This window comes from Epinephelus lanceolatus, chromosome 6, assembly GCF_041903045.1.
Source record: "Epinephelus lanceolatus isolate andai-2023 chromosome 6, ASM4190304v1, whole genome shotgun sequence".
NCBI classification, from domain to species: domain Eukaryota; kingdom Metazoa; phylum Chordata; class Actinopteri; order Perciformes; family Serranidae; genus Epinephelus; species Epinephelus lanceolatus.
Window position 1 is genome coordinate 34,518,319 of NC_135739.1, and position 20,452 is coordinate 34,538,770.

The window sequence follows — 20,452 nt, forward strand, 5'->3', positions numbered from 1 at the left end:
TAGATTTAGTTAAAGTGGTGAGTAAGATGACACAACAAAATATTTCTTTTGGCCTACTTGATTGCGGTTTGAATAATACATTTTTCGGATACAATCCAAAAATTTGCTCGAGTCACAAAGAAGAACAGACAACACATGTACACAGTTTGCACACTGCAGTGGCGTTATAAAACAGAGGGCTGGCTGGTATCTGTCAAGATATTTGCAGCATAATATCTGTTGATCTAATCAAATATTTTCTTTTCAACAGCTGCTATATTATGACAGAATACAGCTAATAACAAGTTTATGTGAGTTGGAGAACAAAACAAGAAACTAAAGTGTTTTCTTTACAATTCAGTCAAAAAATGCAAAAGACAGAAATCTAGTGATGGACCCCACAGTCGGAGCTTTAAACTAATTCCTGGTCTCAGGTATTACAGGACATGTTTTTGGACTACGAACTTTAAAAAATAAAAAATAAATTCTCACAGTATCTTAACAATAATGTTGGTATCACCACATACAGTATCGACATCAACAAAACTCAGAAATTCAAAGTAATATGTACATATAAACATATAATAACCACAAACAAACCTAAAACTTTCTGCTCTGTTTGACCTGCTCTATGTGCTGTAGTCTGTTCTTGTGTAACCTGCATATTCTATTCTTTTCTATCTCTACTCTGTCATCTAAAAACACACAAGAGTGACTATGATCCATCACAGTGCTTAACACTCAAAAGTTGGTCAGGAATTTGTTTCACTACAAACCAAATCAAAAACCTGCACATGATTGTCTGAGGACAAACAAAGTGCTGGTCACGGCATGAAGGCTGACGGGAGCCAGAGTCATATGTTCAGTGTTGTCACGTGGATCAAACACCACTGTTGAGGGTCTCTGGAGCAAATCACTGAAACCCAAACTGCTCCGGTGTAACAGGTCAATTCAAAGTACACTCCAATTGTTCTAGTCATGGGTTTGGATGAAGGAGTGACACATTTCTCTATTCAAGTATGTGTGTGTGTGTGTGTGTGTGTCAGGCCAGTAGGTGTCTCTGGCTACATGTCAACAGGTGTGGCAGAAAGTATGAGGCGGTGCCATCGTCAGGTATCAGCTCCAGGAACTCTGTGGGGCTTGTCTCCATGGCAACCACAACCAGCGTCTCTGTTGGTAGAGAAATGGGGCATCATTGTCTCATCATTGTCATCCCTTGTCAAAACCTGGTGCCTACAGTACATTACCCATAATGCAACTTGACTCAATTCACTCAACTGTTCAGTCAAATTTGTGTTTGTTGCTCATTTTGGCTCTGCTGCTTTGCAATTCTAAATATAATGAATAGATTTTAAGATGTTTTAATTATCTGAATGTATCATGTTTTATGTATTCAACTAATCAATCATATTTTCTGTACGTACAGTTTACCATCATGAAGGTCTAAATGCTCTCAAAACTCTCTCTGGACTTGAAGGACCAAACTTTGAACTTTTACCTAATATAGTTTTTTAATAAAGTTTTTTTTTTTTTATCTAAACTTAAGGTAGGACAATAGTCAATCTTTCATTAATTAACTGTTCTGTTGGCTTAAAAGGCAGCCACATTTAAATACACAAAACATGTAATTATTAGCATAACCCAACTCATTCTTTCCATGTGCACATTTGTTACACCCAATAATCAGTGTCGTCAGTGTGAGTGACCCTAATTTAGTTTCCTGATCTTGTTACGATGTTGGATTGTTGTTAAACCTGCTTGATATCTTCGTCAACAGTGCATGTGCCAAACTGTCACTCTGGCCATCATCAAGTCAAAAACGACTCTGGGTAAATATAAGATAGCCTTTGATGAAACCAAAGGGGCTTTAAAGTAAATAAAAAAAAACAGTACTGGAGTAGTTTTGGCAGACTGATGGTATTCTGGGAGAAGCTTCTACCTTTGAGAGCAGCCAGTAAAATGCTGTTATCTGTCGCAGCTCTCGTCCTGTTGCACAGCTCTGGGAGCAGCTTCTGCCACCACAACGCCTGCAGAGATTAGACAAGGCAAGCAGTTTAACATGAGAACATGTAGACATGATACAGAGGGAGGGTAAAGGTTACACAGTTTACAGTTTAGGCTACTGCTCAGTACAGACCATATGTTTGTCTTGTAACTGGTGGTTGGCGTAGGCTATGATGGCCTGAGGACAGCGATCCAGCAGCTTTTCAATGCTGCTGTTGTACTGCCCCCTTCTGGTTGCACAGAGGAGGTGCAGGCTGAAGCCCCACAAGGTTTCCTCTGACAGACGCTCCATCAGGGGCACGACGGAGCCCACAGACAGGGACGGACCACACAGGAGAGACTGGAGAGACGGATATAGACGAATATACAAATGAAATCAAAGAAGAAAAAAGGTAGGCGACGGGGAGACAATGTGACTTTTAACAGATGGAATAACAAAATCTTTGTCCTACAATTACACAAGTTGAATTCATAAGCGACAAAAACATACCTTTGCTCAATTTAACACACACAGCTTTTTTTCCTCCGTCACAGCCTGAGTTGGGTTGGTATAACCAGTAGCTTACAGTGGCTACTTCTTACAAAATTTGGATAGATATATTTGTGCGGCTGTTTAGGTCCAAAGCCAGGGTTTTAGAAACACTGAAGTGATATGTCTAAGTCGACTCACAATCTCATACTTTCTATTGATTTGTAATTTGTCATGTTTGATTCTTAAAAAATATTCTGTTTTTTTTATTTTGCAAAAGTTCTATTCATTTAAAAACAGCTGTATTTGTCTTGAAATTCTCTGACGATGGTCTCAAGTTGTTTTCTGAGAGGTTCAGGAATAGATTATGTTGCAAAAAACTGTTTAACTGATGTATTTATTCCATTATATATTTTATTTCATTGCATTTTTACACTTGGAAACATATCTGAACATTCCATCCATTAGGCCAATACAAATATTGTAGTCTACTACATGTACACCATACCCTCCTCCCCTATTAATTGAAAAGTGCACTTTCATGGGTGCTACCATCGTTGTGTGACGTCAGACAACGGCTTCTACATGAAGTTGAGTTTACAAGTAGGAACTCCGACTCTGAATGGTGTTCTGTTGTACTTTTCATAGTGCGAAAGCATAATTTTTCGTGTACTAGGTTGTCTGGATCTTTGCCTTGTTTTAGAGCTGATAACACCATGAAGGCCTCGGTCACCTCTATCAATGTCACTTGATGCTAGATACTTACTGAGGCAACTTAATTTAAGGCATATACAGTAGTAGCAGATTTGTTTTGTTCAAAGAGACATTACCTGCAGTTTGTACAGCGCTTCCTGGTGTTGGGAGCTGGTAGTGTGAGCTGGATTGAGAACAGTGAGCCATGGGTACAGAGCACCATAATGAGAGCATGAGTTTATCTGAAACACACATAAACATGCAGTCCTCTTAGTGCATGAGAGAGATGTTCACATGAATTGATTTCTGAGCTATTTATACATGGTGGTGATTTTCTGGCAGGAGATTAAGGTGGTGGACAAACATCACAAGTCATTTTACAAGAGTCCAAATAATTTGAATTTCAAGCAGGTCTCAGCCACACAAAGAAAACAGCAGTCATTTTTAGTCACCGTACCAGATCGTCAGCACTCTTCAGCGACTTGCGTCTTGAGGGCGTGTGTGGTTGGTTGGAGTATGTGTCTGATTTGGTGTTGGCCAGTCGGTCGATGTAGACAGACGCCAGACGGAACAGAAGTTCCTGGATGACAGCGTCCTGTGAGGAAGCCATGAGCATCGCCTCCCAGAAATCCACCTGTAAGCAATTCCCACAGCCCAGCTCCTAACACACACACACACACACACACACACACACACACGTTTTAAATGTTATCTTTTCAAGATCACACTTGCAACTAACCAAATGTCAAAAATCAGTTAGATGATTCCACTTCTAGTCTCCTAGCTGTCATGCAGAGCTGTGATGATCATTTGATTAATCGAATCGATCAATTAAATGAACCCCCAACCAATCTGATCATTGATTTATCAGTATGAGTAATTTAAAAAAAAAAAAAAAAAAGAGGGACAATTCAATGGTCCCAGTTTCTTAAATATGAAACAGAAACAGAATATAAATGTTTTGGACATAACAAGACATTTGAGAACATCATCTTAGCATTTGGGAAACAATAATTGTCATTTTCTGACATTTTATAGACCAAGCAACTTATTGACTGATGAGAAAATAATCAACAGATTAATAATCAATGAAAATGATCAATAGTTCACCTTGAATATGTGATCAGCCTGTTCCAGCTGAACTTTGTTGTTTTCATGTAAAGCCACCATGGCGGCCACCAGCAGTCCTGGTTGGGACTTTGCCAACTGGCGTGTCAATGCTGTGGGACGGATGTGTGTGTGCTGACCTCCACCTGCGCCATGCAGCAACAGCCTCGGCTCCTCAATGAACCCGTACACCAGCAGCATCTGAACAACACAAACACAGACATTTGTCCTTATCTGCACTGTAGGAATGACTCATATATGTTGTGTAATTATTTAGCCTGGTTGTTCCTGAAAGATCAGGAGTTTTTTTTGTAAAGGAGACCTATCATCAAAGAAGCATCAAGTCTAAACATTACTAAAATATTAAGTGTCTTGAAGCTTTATAACTTACACATAATAGTAACACCCAGGACATAAGGTCAGAATGTCTGAATGATTAACTTAAGGATCTAAGTTAGGCATTAGTATTCATTACGCCCTTCAGTAGTCTACACTGGAACGCTGGTGAACATATAAAGTTAATATTTTACTATGAAATATTTCACACTTTGAGGTTTAAAACAAGGTGTGTCCACCTTGAGACATTGTCTGGCTGTGCCATATCCAACCTGATCAGTCATCATCCCAATATCTGCAAATCTGCACCATGCTCCTCCTTTGAAATACTATATTCAATAATTGTTCAATGCAAACATTAAAGGAAGTTTAAGATTTTTTACACAAACAAAACTATACAAACGTCACCACACTGGTGTTACATGAAAAAATAGAAACATCTATCAGAGGCCTTCTATTTGTATTTAAAAGATAACTGTTTTTGAAAAGTTATACTATAATCTCACTATATAATGACGAAAACTCTGTCTGTCTGTGGCTGTGTGTGTGGGTGTGTCTGTTCCACATTTTTCTCCTCACTGACTTGGTCAATCCTAGACTCACAAGTCAGTCTTTAGACGCTTTGCTTAACTAAAGACTGATGTCTTTCTCCCTGATTTTGTGTAAGATGGGCGGATACAATTTCAGAGTTTAAAAAAACTCCCTACGTTGCAGAACCAATAGTAAATCCGCAGAGTGGTCCTTCGGTGGCTCGCTGAACTTTTGTGCTCGTAAACATAGCTGTAAGGCCTTCATTTCCACAATCTTCTGGACTGAGCACACGTTTGATAAAACGGAGTTAAATCTCTCGGCATCCATTTTCAAGCTCTCTGTGTGTTTGTGTCCTTGCGGACGAGAAAAGGGGGAGCGTACATTTCTGGGAGGGCGTGTCCTTTTAAAAAATGCAAGAGGCGTTGCTTTGTTTGCCGGACGTTTTCTTCGGTGTGTTAAACACACTTTAGAAAGGAGTGTCCCCAGACTATCAGAAGGTGGAGATCTCTGATTGTCTGGTGGCGAGACTAGGTCAATCCATGTGAAATTTGGCACAGTGGTAGAGGGTCATGGGAGGATGCGAATGAAGCAACATTACATCAATTGGCCAAAGGGGGGCGCTATAGCAACCGATTGAAATTGCAAACTTTGAATGGGCATATCTCATGCCCCGTATGTCGTAGAGACATGAAACTTTGCACAGAGATGCCTCTCCTCATGAGGAACACATTTGCCTCAAGAAACCATAACTTATGATTATATGGATTTTCCACCATTTTGAATTTTTTGAAAAACACTTAAAATCGATCTCTTCTTAGGAAGTTTGACCGATCTGCATGAAACTCGGTGAACATAATCTAGGGACCAATATCTAAAGTTCCCTCTTGGCAAAAGTTGGAAAAATTACTAAAACTGAGCTTCTATAAGGCAATGAATATTGCAGAGGGCGTGGCTCATCACATAAAGGTGTATAACATCTCAAGGGTTTCACCGATCACCACGCAATTTTGTAGGCATATGACCACACATAATCTGAGGGGACCCCTCCATTATTGACCCCATCAAACAAAATGGGGGCACTAGCGAACTAATTTCTTATCTAGGCCTAACTGCCTTATCGATTTTTACTAAACTTGGTAGATATGTAGAACAGGACACCCCCTTTTTTGGGGGGGCGTCCTGAGAGAGCAAGGAAGACATGCAGCAAAGAACGAAGGCCGGATTCCAACCCCCACTGCTGCAACAAGGGCTAGCCGCACCTTTCCCATGTGAACTACCAGTGCTCCCCACTTTTAAGTCAATACAACATATAAACACTGTACGTGGGCAACTGTGCACTCAATGGGTATGGACTAGTTATTTGTACACATAATTTCTTGTAATGGACCTATTACATGCACCTTTGATAGCGAGTATGTATTATTGGATTACTGATTACTGAGTTAGGCTATAGATACACATACATGTACATGTACACACTGTTAAATAAAGAATAAAGTTTTGATTTCATTTTTTTTCTGCAAAAGGTAGGAACCCTAAACACACACCCACACACACACACACACACCCACACCCCCACCCACACACACACACACATCATTTTCCCTCTAACCTCTGCGTGTCTTTCCATCAGCTGTGTGTACTGTGGCAGGTCGTCCAAACACAGCATCATGGTTGCCATGGTGACTGTCAGAGGGACTGACACGCCGGCAGAGTCCTCCAGATGTTGTAAGATTTGCAGTGTCTGTGCAGGGCTGACGTTTATCATGGACGGGCTGGCACACACGCTGACGAGCTGTGAGGGCTCTGATTGGCTGAAAATGTTTATGACCTCATCAGCTGCTTCCTGCAGAAAGACAAATCTTTAATTCCTCTTTTTTTTACCTTTTTTTTTTTTTTTTAAAAATTCTTATTTTCGAGATCAGGTGATACAAGTGTTTAGTGTAACACAAACAAAAGAGCTGATGAACTGATTAATATAAAAATGATGCAGTGTACTTGAATGAGTCCTTCACCGAATCAGCAGTACATGTTTTGTCTCATTGCCTTCTTACTTTTAATCCCTTTTACATGTAGATAGAAGCAGATAGAGACGGTGTGTTTTTGTTCCATATTGTTCATTCTAATGCTACAAAGTAAAAGTCATACTAATTTATTCCATATGGCACCTTCAAAACAGATCGCTAAATAGTAAAATTCTCCCATCATAACAAGCCAAAGCATGATACAAGCAGCATATGAAGCTTTGCTGTTTTTTCTTTTGCGTTTATGTGTACCTGACTGAGGATCTGCTCTGCTTCTTCTAACAGGAAATGCTTCAGGTAGAACAGGAAGCCGGGGCCGTAGGAGTGAGGGCTGCTGGGATGCGGACGATTCCTGGTTATGATCTCTGTGACTGACAGACCAGACATCCTGTAGTACGGCAGAGCCAGGTGGCAGTCCTTCTGACTGCTCCTTACACAACAGAAAATAAATAAGCAACAATTCATTTATGAAGAATTTGATTCTTTCCTCTGTCATTTTAACCTTTATATACTTTTATTTACTATCTATACAATTGTTTACATGTCTGTATGTGTATATATTACTTTTCATTATGCATATACATTTAGCACATCCATGTTTACATTGCAGTATTTCACGTTGCAATTACTGTCTACCACAAATATATTTCATTGTATTATATGTATGTTTTATTTTATTGCTTTTGCACTATTTTATGATGTAGGTGTGTTTTTCTTTTTATACATATTTACATTAAATGAGCAGTGTGAAAGGGCGACTAAGATATATGATTTGCATTGACAATGACTGCTTCTCTGTAATTGTTGTGCATGTGAATAAATAAAACTTGAATTTCCAGCTTCTCAAATGTGAGTATTTAGTGTTTTTCTCTGTAAATTAGATTTTTTAACTGCTGGCTAGCAAAGTAAACAATTTCAAGATGTCGCCTTGAGCTTGAGCAAACTGTGAAGGGCATTTTCAACTATTTTCTGACATTTATGGATTAAACAATAAAATAAAATAATAACAAGTAGCACATTTCTCAATAATAGAAATTAAATGCAGTCCTGAATAGAAGAGAATTGACTCAAATATGATACATATCAATGACAGACTATGCAATTAACAGAATCTCTAACTGTGAATGTTAAAAAATCATTACAATTGTTTATTAAAATAAGTTAAAATGAGCATGGATTAAGTAATTTTAAAGGGTTATACAACTGAATTTAATCCTTAGTATCTTAAATGTGACTAATATGAACATTGTTCTGCTCTAACTATTTTACCACCGCATTAAACCACTTAATTTAAACAGTAACTTAACAGACAGACAAGATTTTCAGGTGGTGTTAAAGTACTCTTTAAGGTATATTTAAGTGGTCCCTAAGTTTGAAAATTTGATATAGCTGAACCAACTTTTGTGATATAAGGGAACCCAAATTCATATTGAGGGGTGTGCATGATTGTGATATTTTTAAAGCTGTTTTAACAGATGTTTGTCCTTAAGTGCAAATGTGTGTGTGTGTGTGTGTGTGTGTGTGTGTGGGGTGTGATGTGTGTTACCTGCTGAAACAGTCTCCCAGCTGTGCACAGTTCTCCCTGAGTGCCTCCTCCAGCTCTTGCCTGTCTGTCTGTACAACTGTCTGTTTCTCAGCTGGTCTGTCTGTATCTGTCTCACCCTCCACTTTTGGTTGCTGCTCAGGTGTTTGGAGTAAGGAGGCGCGGAGAAGGAGGTGAGCCTCACTGAGGAGGTGCCGAAGGCTTTGGGCCTGCGGGTTGGTCTCTGCATACCGCTGGCTGTATTCCACCTGACACACACACACACACACACACACACACACACACACACAGGTGAATATACAGACTGATAAACATACAGGATTTGTATCCAGCATGCTTCACATGTTCAGAGAGCAAAATGTGTTTGTGTGTTCTTCTTTTCCTTCTCATTTCTAGATCTTTCATTGTTTTATTTCTTTAGTCTGTTGTGATAATCATTAATAGCTGTGCATATAAAAAAAAGTACACAACCACACAAAGAGACATTAAGATTGAGTGAGTATGTTTGTGTTACCATTTCTTGGTAGAGAGTGAGGGGGGAGACAGTGTCGACCACATAGATGTTCCATCCTTGTCCGGCTGAGCTGGTTTCTTTGGGAGAAGACATTGTCCACCTTCTGCTCCTGAGGTCAGAGGTTACACAGAGGTAACGAAAAGTATAATCAAAACAGAGAGATGAGCTAAATCCCAATGTCTTCTCTCACAGGGGCGATGTTTAGCTGAGCTCAAAATCTGCAGACTGTTCAAATGAATTTCCCACAATTCATAGAATCAGTGACGTCTGCATGAAAGGACAATGAGGATGACTGTAAACATGCATTAAGTTGGCTCCAGTCTGTAGTCTAGAAATTGGGATTCAGCCTGAATATCTCCTATTTTAAGTATACAACATTATAATGGCATTGTCATTAACGCCTAGAGATTTAAATAACACCTGTTGTTTTTCTTTTTCCATTTTTAGGTGGACAGGTGCCCAAACATAATCTTTTTTTTCCTGTAACTGGCCGTCTTTGTAGATGTAGTTTTACAGAACGCTGACACTGAAGACACACACAAACAGTATACTGAACAACCCAATAACAGATATTTTATATAGCAAATGAAGACATGCTTTCAGCTTATGTTTCATGACAGTGCACATGTATTAACAACTATGGAGCCAGAGACGATTTTATACTACTGTCTGCATCACCATACTTAAAGCAAAGGACAACCTTTTGGGTACAGTTGCTATCAAAAAAAAAAAAACACTACTTAAACATATAACTATATTATACATAAACAAGCAAACAGTTAGTGAACAGGTTAACATAGTGAAAAGGTAACCTGGGGCTCCTGTGGTTCATGCTATCTACGTCAGCTGGTCACACTCATTATGGCATGCAGCCTCAAACCTGTAGTTTGACTTTACAGTCTACAAATCACACACCTTTTATAACTTCAAGCAGGAAACGGAGATAATAATGGGGAGATTTATGTTTAGTCACCAAGCTAAGGTTGCTGTCAAAAAGTTCTGCTTGTAAGTTATCTCATCAAGTTTACAATCAAACCCTGGACCATCTGAGGGGCAGATTGACCTTCAAAGACTTGTGCCTATAGTTAACAGTGTAGGTAAAAATATCCATAATTGTCCAGTGAGAAGGTCACGGATGACGGCGATGCTATACACTAAAATTAACTTACTTAAAACACTGCTCTGTACCTGCAACTATTGTCAGTAGCCATATCTGAAGCAAGCACCACTATCTAAATTCCAAGATGCAATTATGAACTCATGTACAATTCATTTTCAGTTTAATAAGGATATAAAGTACATTAAAATAAATGTGTGTGTGTGTGTGTGTGTGTGTGTGTGTGTCTGTATGCATGGTTTACAAGGAACCAGGAACCTGTGCCATACAGATGGATTATTAGGTTAGCTGACTAAAATCTTACTATTTCAGTCCAAAGATAATTAGTCTGTGAGGAAAACTTCACACACATTGAGGGCAGTTAGGTAGGTTATGGTTGGATGGTTGGTTTAGGAACTAAAACAGGAAGTGTTGTCACTTTAAGACTGAGCTGCAAAGGCACATTGATATTTTTAGATCAGCAATTAACCTCGGGCTGAAATCACGGGAACTGCCCATTGGTTCGACAGCCCATTGGTTCGACGTCCCATTGTTCCCACCATATTAAACCCATTGTTCCGAAGTCCGTTCCGAAATCATCATGATGCCCTGTGGTTAAGGTCTGGTTAGATTTAGGCACAAAAACCACTTGGTTAGGGTTAGGAAAAGATCATGGTGTGGGTTAAAATGAAAAAGAAAGTGACAAACACATAAGCTGTGAGCCTGCTCCGCCTCAAGCCTTTCCCAGCTGACCCAGAGCCGGTCGCGGCGCACCATACGCCCACCGCGAGCCGTTCAGCACCGCGGACAGTCGGACTAATGGGATGTCGAACCAATGACATGGACCCGAAATCACTGGCTGTTTTAGGGTTTTAGTATATTGACATATGGAGAAACTTTATATAAAACAAAGACAAGAAAAAATGTTTGAGGAATCTGCAGACCGTGGATATTTTATTTTTTAATTTAATGCAAAATAATGGCCACGTTCTAATGTAATAAAAAAGTAAAGATTTCTCTACGTAGGTTGTGTATTTTCAATATCCAAATCAAATTTTTTAATACGACGTGGCATTCAAAAGGACATGTGCTGTGTTAAAATTGGATTAGTGGCACCGATGTAAATCCTGGATTAACTTCTTAATTACAGAAGGTCTGAAAAGATAAAAATGCTTGAATTTCTTATTTAATGGACACATAATGGTTACCAATCATCTGCTAAGGTCAGTATTTTGAGGGATTCCTGGCGTTGCAGCTCGGCCTAGAAGTGACAACTGAGACTGAGGTGGGGTGTTGGGGTTTGTCTTACAGGAAGGGCCGTGATAGAAGGCTCTCCAGAGCTGGTGTGGTTGCGGGATCGATTCCCACCGCCAGGAAAATACCAGTCAGCAAGGTGTGTTCTTTCAACTCGCTAAAATAACAACGTACACACACAGTGAACAGGTTTATAAATGCATATATGCCTGCACACACACATCAGCAGTGCTGGTAAATCCCTTTTCAGAGTATTCTGGTACCCGCAGAGAGGCATCTGATGACATATCCGATGAAGCTTTTAAACCAAAAGAAGTATGGGTGTGTGATTAACTAATGTGTGCGACTTACAGGCCTCTGCGTTGTGTGATGCGTTCAGGCTCCTCTGGTGTCTCTGAGTCAGCGGTGGAGAGCAGGATAACATGACGGCCATAAACACACACCGAGCGCAGACCAATGAACAACTGCATCCTGAGCGCACACACCTCCAGGCTGCAGGGTGGACAGGCCTTCCAACACACACACAGAGTGGAGAGTGGTGAGACTGAACCACTGATCAATCAAGAGGCCACAAAGCATGACTTCCAGGTTAGCCTCATACCTTCATGGTGGTATCGATGTAGGGGTCTTCTATCCTGGCTGCTACTGCTGCACAGCGCACTGTGAAACACTGTAATGCACTCCTACCAGGCACACACCAAAATCAAGATAGACACTTAACTATATGCCATATAGGGATCTTTAGACTACATTGGTAAACATATTCCCTTTAAAAGGGATATTTCGTATAGTGTGGAGTGGAGTTGTATGATGTACTTTCCATAGTCAGTGAACTACCTAAAGTAGATGGTGGTCAACACACCCTCATTTTGGAGAAGCAGGCAGGAGTACTAACATAGAAGCTAGGCAATGTACTGCTGTGGACGGGGGCAGCAGCAAAACATATTTAAGCCATCTATTACATGTCCCACCTAAAAATAAATCAATATCCAATTGAACTGACATTATATTTGAAATATTTTCAACACTATACTTTGCCGTCACACAGCCCTTTTCAACGGGAAACTGAAGCTGTTATTCATCTATGCTCTCTTTAAAGCCACAAGACTCTTTCTTTCAAAACGGAAATTTCACCTGACAAAACAGGGGGTTGTCTAGTCTGCTGCTGCCTTGATTGGCTAGTTAAATTGTGTTAATGTGTGACTGAGTTCAGATTCACCAAAGTCACACAACAACATAAACTAACCGATAGACCGGTAGACCAGCAGCTCCAGTGATCTGCAAGGTAAAATTATTTTCTTTGTCAAAGCAGTCTGGTGGCTTTGAAGAGAACATAGATGGTTAATGGCTTCAAGTCCTCTTTGGAAAGGTCTGTCTGACGGTAAGAGAAAGCAGTGAAAATATACTAAATATAGTGTACGCTGAAACTGATATTGATTTACTGAGGTGATTAAAATATGTTTTGCTGCAGCCCCCATTCACAGTAGTACAGTGCTGAGCTTCTGTGGTGGTACTTCGGTCGGTTTCTCCAAACTGGGAGTGTGCCGACCAAAATCTATTGTAGGTAACACACTAAGTACTGTATACAACCCCATTAAAAAAAAGTCCAAACAACACCTATAGGTCATTTAGTCTAGTACTGATGCATTGAATCATTCAGTTTCACTTTCAAAAGACTCAAAGTTAGTTCAAATGATTTGCCATGACATGGATGAGGATGCTTTTACAAACAGTGATTCAGTGAAGATGAACTCATTTCCATATCAGATCAGACGGAAGACATACTTTGTTATGACATGCAGCAGGTGGTCTGTTAGCACCGCCTTCAGGACCTTCTCTGGATACTGATAGGCTGAGAGAAGCTCCACACCACCCTTCAAACTGTACAGGTAGCCGGCGTTGGGGAGAGAGAAAAAGCAGAACACACATGCAGGTTCTTCCAGAGGCACTGACTGGTTACCTGGAGAGAAAAAGACACTTTACTGTAATTCAATGCTCATTTAAGATCTTTTTCAATGCTTTTAACTACATGATGGAGTGACTGAAATAATGTTGTGGTTGCCAATTCATGTGCACAGTTATTTTGTCTGTTATGAAGTCCCAAAACCTTAAAATCTGGTTTAACCAGTAAAAGAAAGTGACAATTCCATTCATTCATAATACTATCCAACTTTAACTTAAAGAGAAAAACCTTAACCGTTCATCTGGGGCTGAGCGACCCATGGATTCACAATTCAAGCTGGATGATTCATGAATTTTCTAGAATCAGATGTTATTTACTGTACTAGTGCAGCAATAAGCCTTGTTCCCTCATGTTTCAAGATGCTGACAATTATTCTTTTTGAAAAAGTCCTGATAGAAAAAGAGATCAAGAGAAGCAGCACGGATAATGTGGAAAAAAACAACTCGGTCAACTTACAACATTCTTTAGAAAAATAGATCTTGAGTATGAAGAGGAAACATCTTCATGTGCTAGTATTGATAGAACTGGGAGCAAATGTTGTGCAGGGCTTTGCTGCAAGTTTGGGTTTAAGTTTAACTGGCATGACTATATAAAGGGATTGGTTCAAAGTTATTCCATTTACTGCTTTATTGATATTGGTCTGACATGCAGTGAAGAAGGTGAGAAGTAAACCCACTGTATCAGTGGGTTTGTGTGAAAACACATGCTGCTTTTAAATGAACACCCTTTCTTTCTATGTCAGTCTACATGCATCTCTGTGTCTCATACTGTGTGCTGTACTGACTGGTGAAAAGTGGGTAAAGCTGTAGGGAGTGGAGTTGAGTCTCCTCAACGCTGCAGCCCTGGAAGAAGTCTGGAGTAAAACGCCTGCAAGAGAGAAGTGACACCTGTTAATTACACTTCACATGACAAAAATACACTCACTTTAAAGATCTGAAATACAGACACACCTGAAGAGAACATATGACAGCGTGTACTGTCCTCTGTCCTCAAGCCCGGTCTTTTCAATGCTGACAGGGATGTCGCAGTCTTTGGCTCGATCGCCGAGCAGCTCCTGGTGTCTCGGAAGCACCATGAAGTCTGCCTGGTCCTCTAGATGATCTGCTGCTGCACTCACACATTAATACACAGACACACACATCACAAACTGTTCTCTCATGTGGTCACACTAGACCATGCCACACTAGAGCCTGATTTTTACGGTCTTAACATAACAAAAAACACGCAGAGGTGAAATTAATCATCAAAGAAGGCAACAAACCCAGATGTTTCTGTGTGTCCGATGATTCATCCAGGATGTTTGGTTCAGAGGATGCATCCAGTTTCAGAACCAGCACCTCCAGCTCTGCCTGCACGGCTAAATATGCTCCACACAGCGCCACCTACAAGGGCAGAGGAGATTTTAGAGTTATCAAATTCACAGACTGTGACTTTCAGTAATTTGAACTCTGGAAATACCTGAACAGAATGTAAGTCGTCTGTTTGTGAAATTATCGAGAACTGTTTAGGATTTTCCCTCTTTTCATCTTTTGTTACAGACACAGTTCATACTACCATCTTATAAGTGATTGCTGATTGATTTATTTTAGTTATTAAAAGAGTTTCTGGGGAAAAAAAGATGAAAACCAATGTGGATATTATACAGACATGTCAAATATAAAGCACAGTTAATATTGATCATAATTACTGTGTCTAACAACTCAACAAAGCTGTACCACTAGTAAGTATCATGCATTATACCTACTTTAGAGATTATGTGCATGTTCAACTGCGGACACCAGACCAGTTTAATATGGTGTTATTTACTAGTATGACTGTGTAGCAGATAAGTAGATACCACAAAAAATGAAGAGGAGCACAAGTGTTTGAAAGTACCTGTTTAGGCTTGATCTTTGGAAGATGCAGGATAACTGAGCGTTCAAAATCCAGGAAATTCTGGTTTGAACTCGAGGTCTGACCTGAAAGCAAAGAGAGGTCAGATCAGTCAGAGCAGGAAGCAAGGAAGGAGACAGCAAAGTGGACCTTTTGTCATTTTCCAAAGCCCTTTGGTTTCCATTTCCTCTTCAGGGAATGGAAACTGGAATACTCCACTTTATACACATTTTGGGTTACATGCAAGTTTTTGTACAAAATGAGTCTTTTCCTGAAAACATGTTCACAAATATGTGTTACTTTTCCTGAGTTACCTTGAGTCTGACTGGAGCTCTGCTGAGAGTTCGGCCAGGTGCTCTGAAGGATCTGCTGACTCTGAGTCTGCTGTTTTCACCAGAGAAAGCAACATTATGCCACTGCAACATTAAGCCTATCATTAAGAGTCCACTCATGTTGTTTAAAGTAGGTAATAATGACAAAAACCTGCTCTATATGACAGATTAACCTGATGATAAAATAATAAATGTATACCGATTTGATATTTTAGTAGTTTTTTTTAAGGATTAAAGACAAAATGGAATTTTTATTTTAATGTTCTGCCAATTCCTGGAAAACCCTGAATCGTTAATGTTGACCTCATACTGTACTAATAGGTCTGATCATTTAATCTAACTAACAGAACTATCACAAAAACTTTAGTAAATAAACCTCCCCCTTCTGCCCCTGCTTTTAAATCAAACACCTTTTCTCTCTTCAATACTTAAGACAAAGGTTTACCCTTTTGATGGATCCCTCACTGTGTTCTTACTGCTGCAACAATTCATTTCAGGAATTATACCTTCTCAGGAAGTAAAACTGCCATTTAATTTCAGTCTTTAAATCGAGATAATCTAAATAAGGTCCACAGAGGAAGTCAACTCCCAGATTAGCAGCTGGACTCTCACCAGACTCTGCTGGTTCTGCCTCCTCAAAGCGAACAGAACCAGAGTGTTCTCACAGCCAACCAGAAGGTCTCCAGTTACTGGGCAACACGCCACAGCAAAAGGACGTTCTGATAGGGGGATCTCAATGATCTCCATCTGCACTCCACTCCGCACGGATGCCCCACGCAGCAGGTGACCCAACAGACGCACGCCGACACGGGCTTTTCCCTCCGCCTAAATAGAACACAAGAAGTAACCACATGGAAATACATGGAGTAAAGAATTTAATAGTGCAGTTGAAAAACCTCCTGTTCAGACAAACATTCATAGAAAATCTAGAAGTCTATCAGTCTATTTAAAGGTGATTTGCCTTTGGTATATTTCTACACACATCAGTGGAGCAACTCAAACCAGGCTGAATGTTAATTCCACAATGAAATACATAACTGTCATTAAAGGCATCTTCTAGTTCATATAATATGGTTTAAATTAAGGTTACATATCATATATAGAAAACAGAGAAAGTATGAGTTGTCCTAATGTTTTATAGCACTCTAAATACTTGTGAGAGAGCTTAGCTGGTAAGTGTGTACCTGGTGGCGCCAGTTGGTGTAGGCTCTCAGGTAGGTGGCGCTGTTCTTTTCCTCAATGGTCACCAGGTAATCTCCTAAATGTGAGGGGCGGAGGCAGAAAGGAAAGCAGGGAATTTAAAATGTTTCTCTCTCTATCCCACACTGTTACCACTACTGCTGCTGGCTGCCTTGCTCACATGTAAAAAGAAACAAAAAACTGCTACAGGTGAGTATTGATTCTTGTGTAGTTGCTGTTGTAGAGACGGAGGCTGACAAAGGGAGATAGGTCATGTTGTTACCTATCTTGCTGTGCTGGATGCTCTTCACATTGCCCATGGTGGCAAAGCGACAGATGAAAGGGCAGCCCTCCTGCTCCACACTGTAGGCCTCCACCTTGGTTCAGTTAAACACATCACACGGCAAAGTCAGTATCATCCACAAAAGTTTATCTCTTAAGAATTGAGACAATCTGAGTATTCCCATGATCTGCAGATATTTAGGTGTGATTATATAAGGTTACACTACATAGATTCTACCAGTGAGGGTATATTTTAATTACACACAAATATATTAAAAACAGAACAACTATGGGTTAGAAATATGCAAATTTTAAAGGCAACCTTGCATCCTCCAGTAGCGACCACAAAAAGCGTTCCACCTCCACAGCAGACCAGTCCAGGCTCCTGCTCCACCTGTGCCATAAAGAGGAGAAGAACATTACTTAAAGACCTGATACAAATACAAAATGGTGATTATCATTGTAAAAACAGGCATCGGTACCAGCCACGTTCTACCTACCTGTACTATCTGCTGTGAGGCGAAAGGATGGCAGTTGTAGACGTGCACCATGTTTGGTCCACTTCTTGAAGAGGGGATTTGGTCCAGAGTGGAAATTGTTTACAGCTGCTTTCTCTTCTTTTGATTGCTGAGATAAGTATCAACTCCTCTCCCTTATCTGTGTTTCTTGGCAGCTTCATCCAGCAGGACACCTTCCATCATAAAAAAAGCATTTTAATATAGTCGAATGCAATTTTCCATCGGAATACGGACTCGTATTAGAGCTGGACAGTTTATAGACATCCCATTTCAAACATGCTGCTTCGGTGACAAGCAGGTTAGTTTGTTTTTATTTGACCAAGGAAATCAAATCACATGTGATTCTTTAATATGTACTGTAAAACATATTTCTTGAATGTGTGGCACAGCATTTCACGTGGAAAATTCACATTTAGTCTAGTCATTTCCTGACACTTTTACTTGGGATATTTTCGCATGAAAACAACAGGCACATGTGATTTTATGATATTTCACATTTGCAATGCAAGACATGTAAAAACCTCAATTTAACATGTAATATGAAGCTGCAAAGTTTATTCTATTCATTGATTATCAACAGAAAGTTGAAATGACAACAATTTTGATTATTGATTCACCGTTTCTGAAATGTTTTCAGCAAAAAGACAGCAGAAACCTCTGGTTTCAGGATCTGAAATGTGAGGAATTGCTGCTTTTCTTTGTCATATGACAGTAAATTGAATATTTTTTGTATTTTGGACTGTTGGTTAAACAAAACTAGCAAATTGGAGACACCGCTTTGACCGTGGAGAAACTATAAATGGCCTTTTCCCTACTATTTTCAACAGGCATTTCCACAGACTTAGTGATTAACCAAGAAGATAATCAGTGGATTAATGGATAATAAAAGAATAATTGTTAAATGCACCTCCAATGTAATATCACAAGCAAACCACCTTCTACATGTAGCAAATTACATATTACAACAAGTACAAATAAGTTAAACAGAAATGTATTTGTGCTGCTGAAAGAACTGAAAATGGCATTTAAAAAAATAGCAGCAACCCATGTCTCCAAAGAGACAATTTCTTTGGCACAAAGGAGTTTACAAGAAAAACAAACTGTTCACTGGAGAAGTATTACAAGAACCATCCGCATCCATTCTTTAGGACTGCATTACATTTATTATTTTCTTTCTTTTCTTTAGTAAAATAACCTGAGACTGCCTGTTTGCTCTTCGTATCAACCCAGTACCACCTACAAACCTTACTGTTTATAGCTTAATCTCTTCTAAAGCATCACAGTCAACTCTAAAGCAGCACATTGTTGACATCGAGGTACTCAGTCAAACACAACAAACCTTGATCAGCTTATATCCTCATCTACGGTCTGACAATTTAAAGCCAATGTACCAAAGTCAAAGTATTACAATAAAATAACAACACATGCAGTACGACCAGACACTAACTTCAGTGTTGAATTCAGCTTCCCCTGCATCTCTAGCAGTCCACCAGGAGCTGAAACAGGCCAGTCTTCAGTGTGTGTTTCTCTAATCGATATCACATGCCGCAGTCTTGTGAGCAGCAGCAGAGGGTGTGTAAATCCACTTCACTTTCACATAGTTCCCTTTCGGTTTAACACACACTCTGGTGACACACAGGCTAAAGCTACTGAGTCTTTAAACAGCGGGGAGGAACATGTTCTTTGTAAAGTACCTACTTTTGCTGCCAGAGCTTCGGTTTCTTCTCTTTTCCGTCTTTAGTGTTCACTGCTGCAGGTTATTGATTTCACGCTGTAATGAAGGAAGTGGGCCGTCAACCACAACACCAAGGCGCCCGCCTACTCTCGATTTCCATTGGCTTACCTTCCTGTCGGTATTGCGTTAAACGTTCTGATTGGCTACCGAGCTGTCATATTCTAAACAGTAGATCTGTCCCTGTTGTGACTTTTTTGTGATTTTTCTGTTTTTATAGACCTTAGTTTAACCTTATTTGTCGGCATTTTCCAATGACTTTATGTCTGGGGTATTTTCGCTTTGTTTCATGGCTATGTTAAAACCCGGGCGCAGAGGGCCAGTGTTCTCAATACATGTTTTTGTTTGTTTGTTTGTTTGTTTTATTTTACTTAATCTGTCATATTAAATTCAGCAGCAGCGCATCAACACCGGATGTTCAACTTTTAAGCTTTTATTTGTCAACATATTTCTACATTATTCAATTAAATACTCTGTTGTTGAAGATGAGGTTGTATGTGCAAATATGAAATAAGGAAGAAGACTTTTGCCATCTCATTAGTATTACTTTTTCTTTAAAAAAAAAGTACAAACACTTGACTTCAAGATACAGACAGACAGGGAGTAGCTATTTTTTTAAAAGGTAGTTTAAAAGGGATTAAAATTAAACAAACGAATACATTGTGTGCATACACCTTGTTAAAAATAAAGCTTTCCTGGCTACAGGGTAGGTTTAAATGTCTCCATCCTGCTGCAGTTACATCAATTACTGGATCTTATTCTTTGTAAAAGACTCAGTTTGTCCAGAATATTTTTTATTTTCTTTATAAAACAGATGATGAACAGCTTGAGATGTCTGAAGAAAAATAATTGAAATCTCAATAATTTATCTAATTTTTTCCACATTCGAAAACTGAAAAAACAAACAAACAAACAAAAACAAAACAACTCGACAACTGTATAGCCTTTGACTGGGTCCTGTCTAATGTCTATTAATCATATAAAAATTGTATCAGTTCTGGACAGTTTTAGAAAATTATCCTTA

General features: G+C 39.5%; 1 protein-coding gene across 5 annotated transcripts; it reads right to left on the reverse strand.

Annotated features, from left to right (window-relative positions):
• Positions 1–47: 47 nt before the first annotated feature.
• On the reverse strand, positions 48–19,507 carry hps3 (HPS3 biogenesis of lysosomal organelles complex 2 subunit 1). 5 transcript variants are annotated; one of them, XM_033622137.2, is made up of 25 exons: positions 19,395–19,507; positions 17,679–17,869; positions 17,501–17,572; positions 17,180–17,273; positions 16,902–16,975; positions 16,330–16,542; positions 15,700–15,766; positions 15,389–15,471; positions 14,775–14,895; positions 14,464–14,620; positions 14,298–14,380; positions 13,336–13,510; positions 12,152–12,233; positions 11,902–12,059; positions 11,606–11,707; positions 9,201–9,309; positions 8,690–8,934; positions 7,396–7,573; positions 6,732–6,965; positions 4,256–4,453; positions 3,603–3,806; positions 3,283–3,387; positions 2,117–2,323; positions 1,919–2,006; positions 48–1,149 (listed from the first exon to the last, which is right to left on the reverse strand). In XM_033622137.2, the coding sequence occupies exons 2-25, from the start codon at positions 17,727–17,729 to the stop codon at positions 1,022–1,024; spliced, it is 3,228 nt and encodes a 1,075-aa protein (XP_033478028.2). In that variant the 5' UTR covers positions 17,730–17,869; positions 19,395–19,507; the 3' UTR covers positions 48–1,021. The 5 variants fall into 5 exon arrangements, with proteins under 5 accessions (XP_033478028.2, XP_033478029.2, XP_033478025.2 ...); XM_033622138.2 differs by having other exon boundaries at positions 7,396–7,570; positions 15,700–15,769; XM_033622134.2 differs by having other exon boundaries at positions 15,700–15,769.
• Positions 19,508–20,452: the final 945 nt, after the last annotated feature.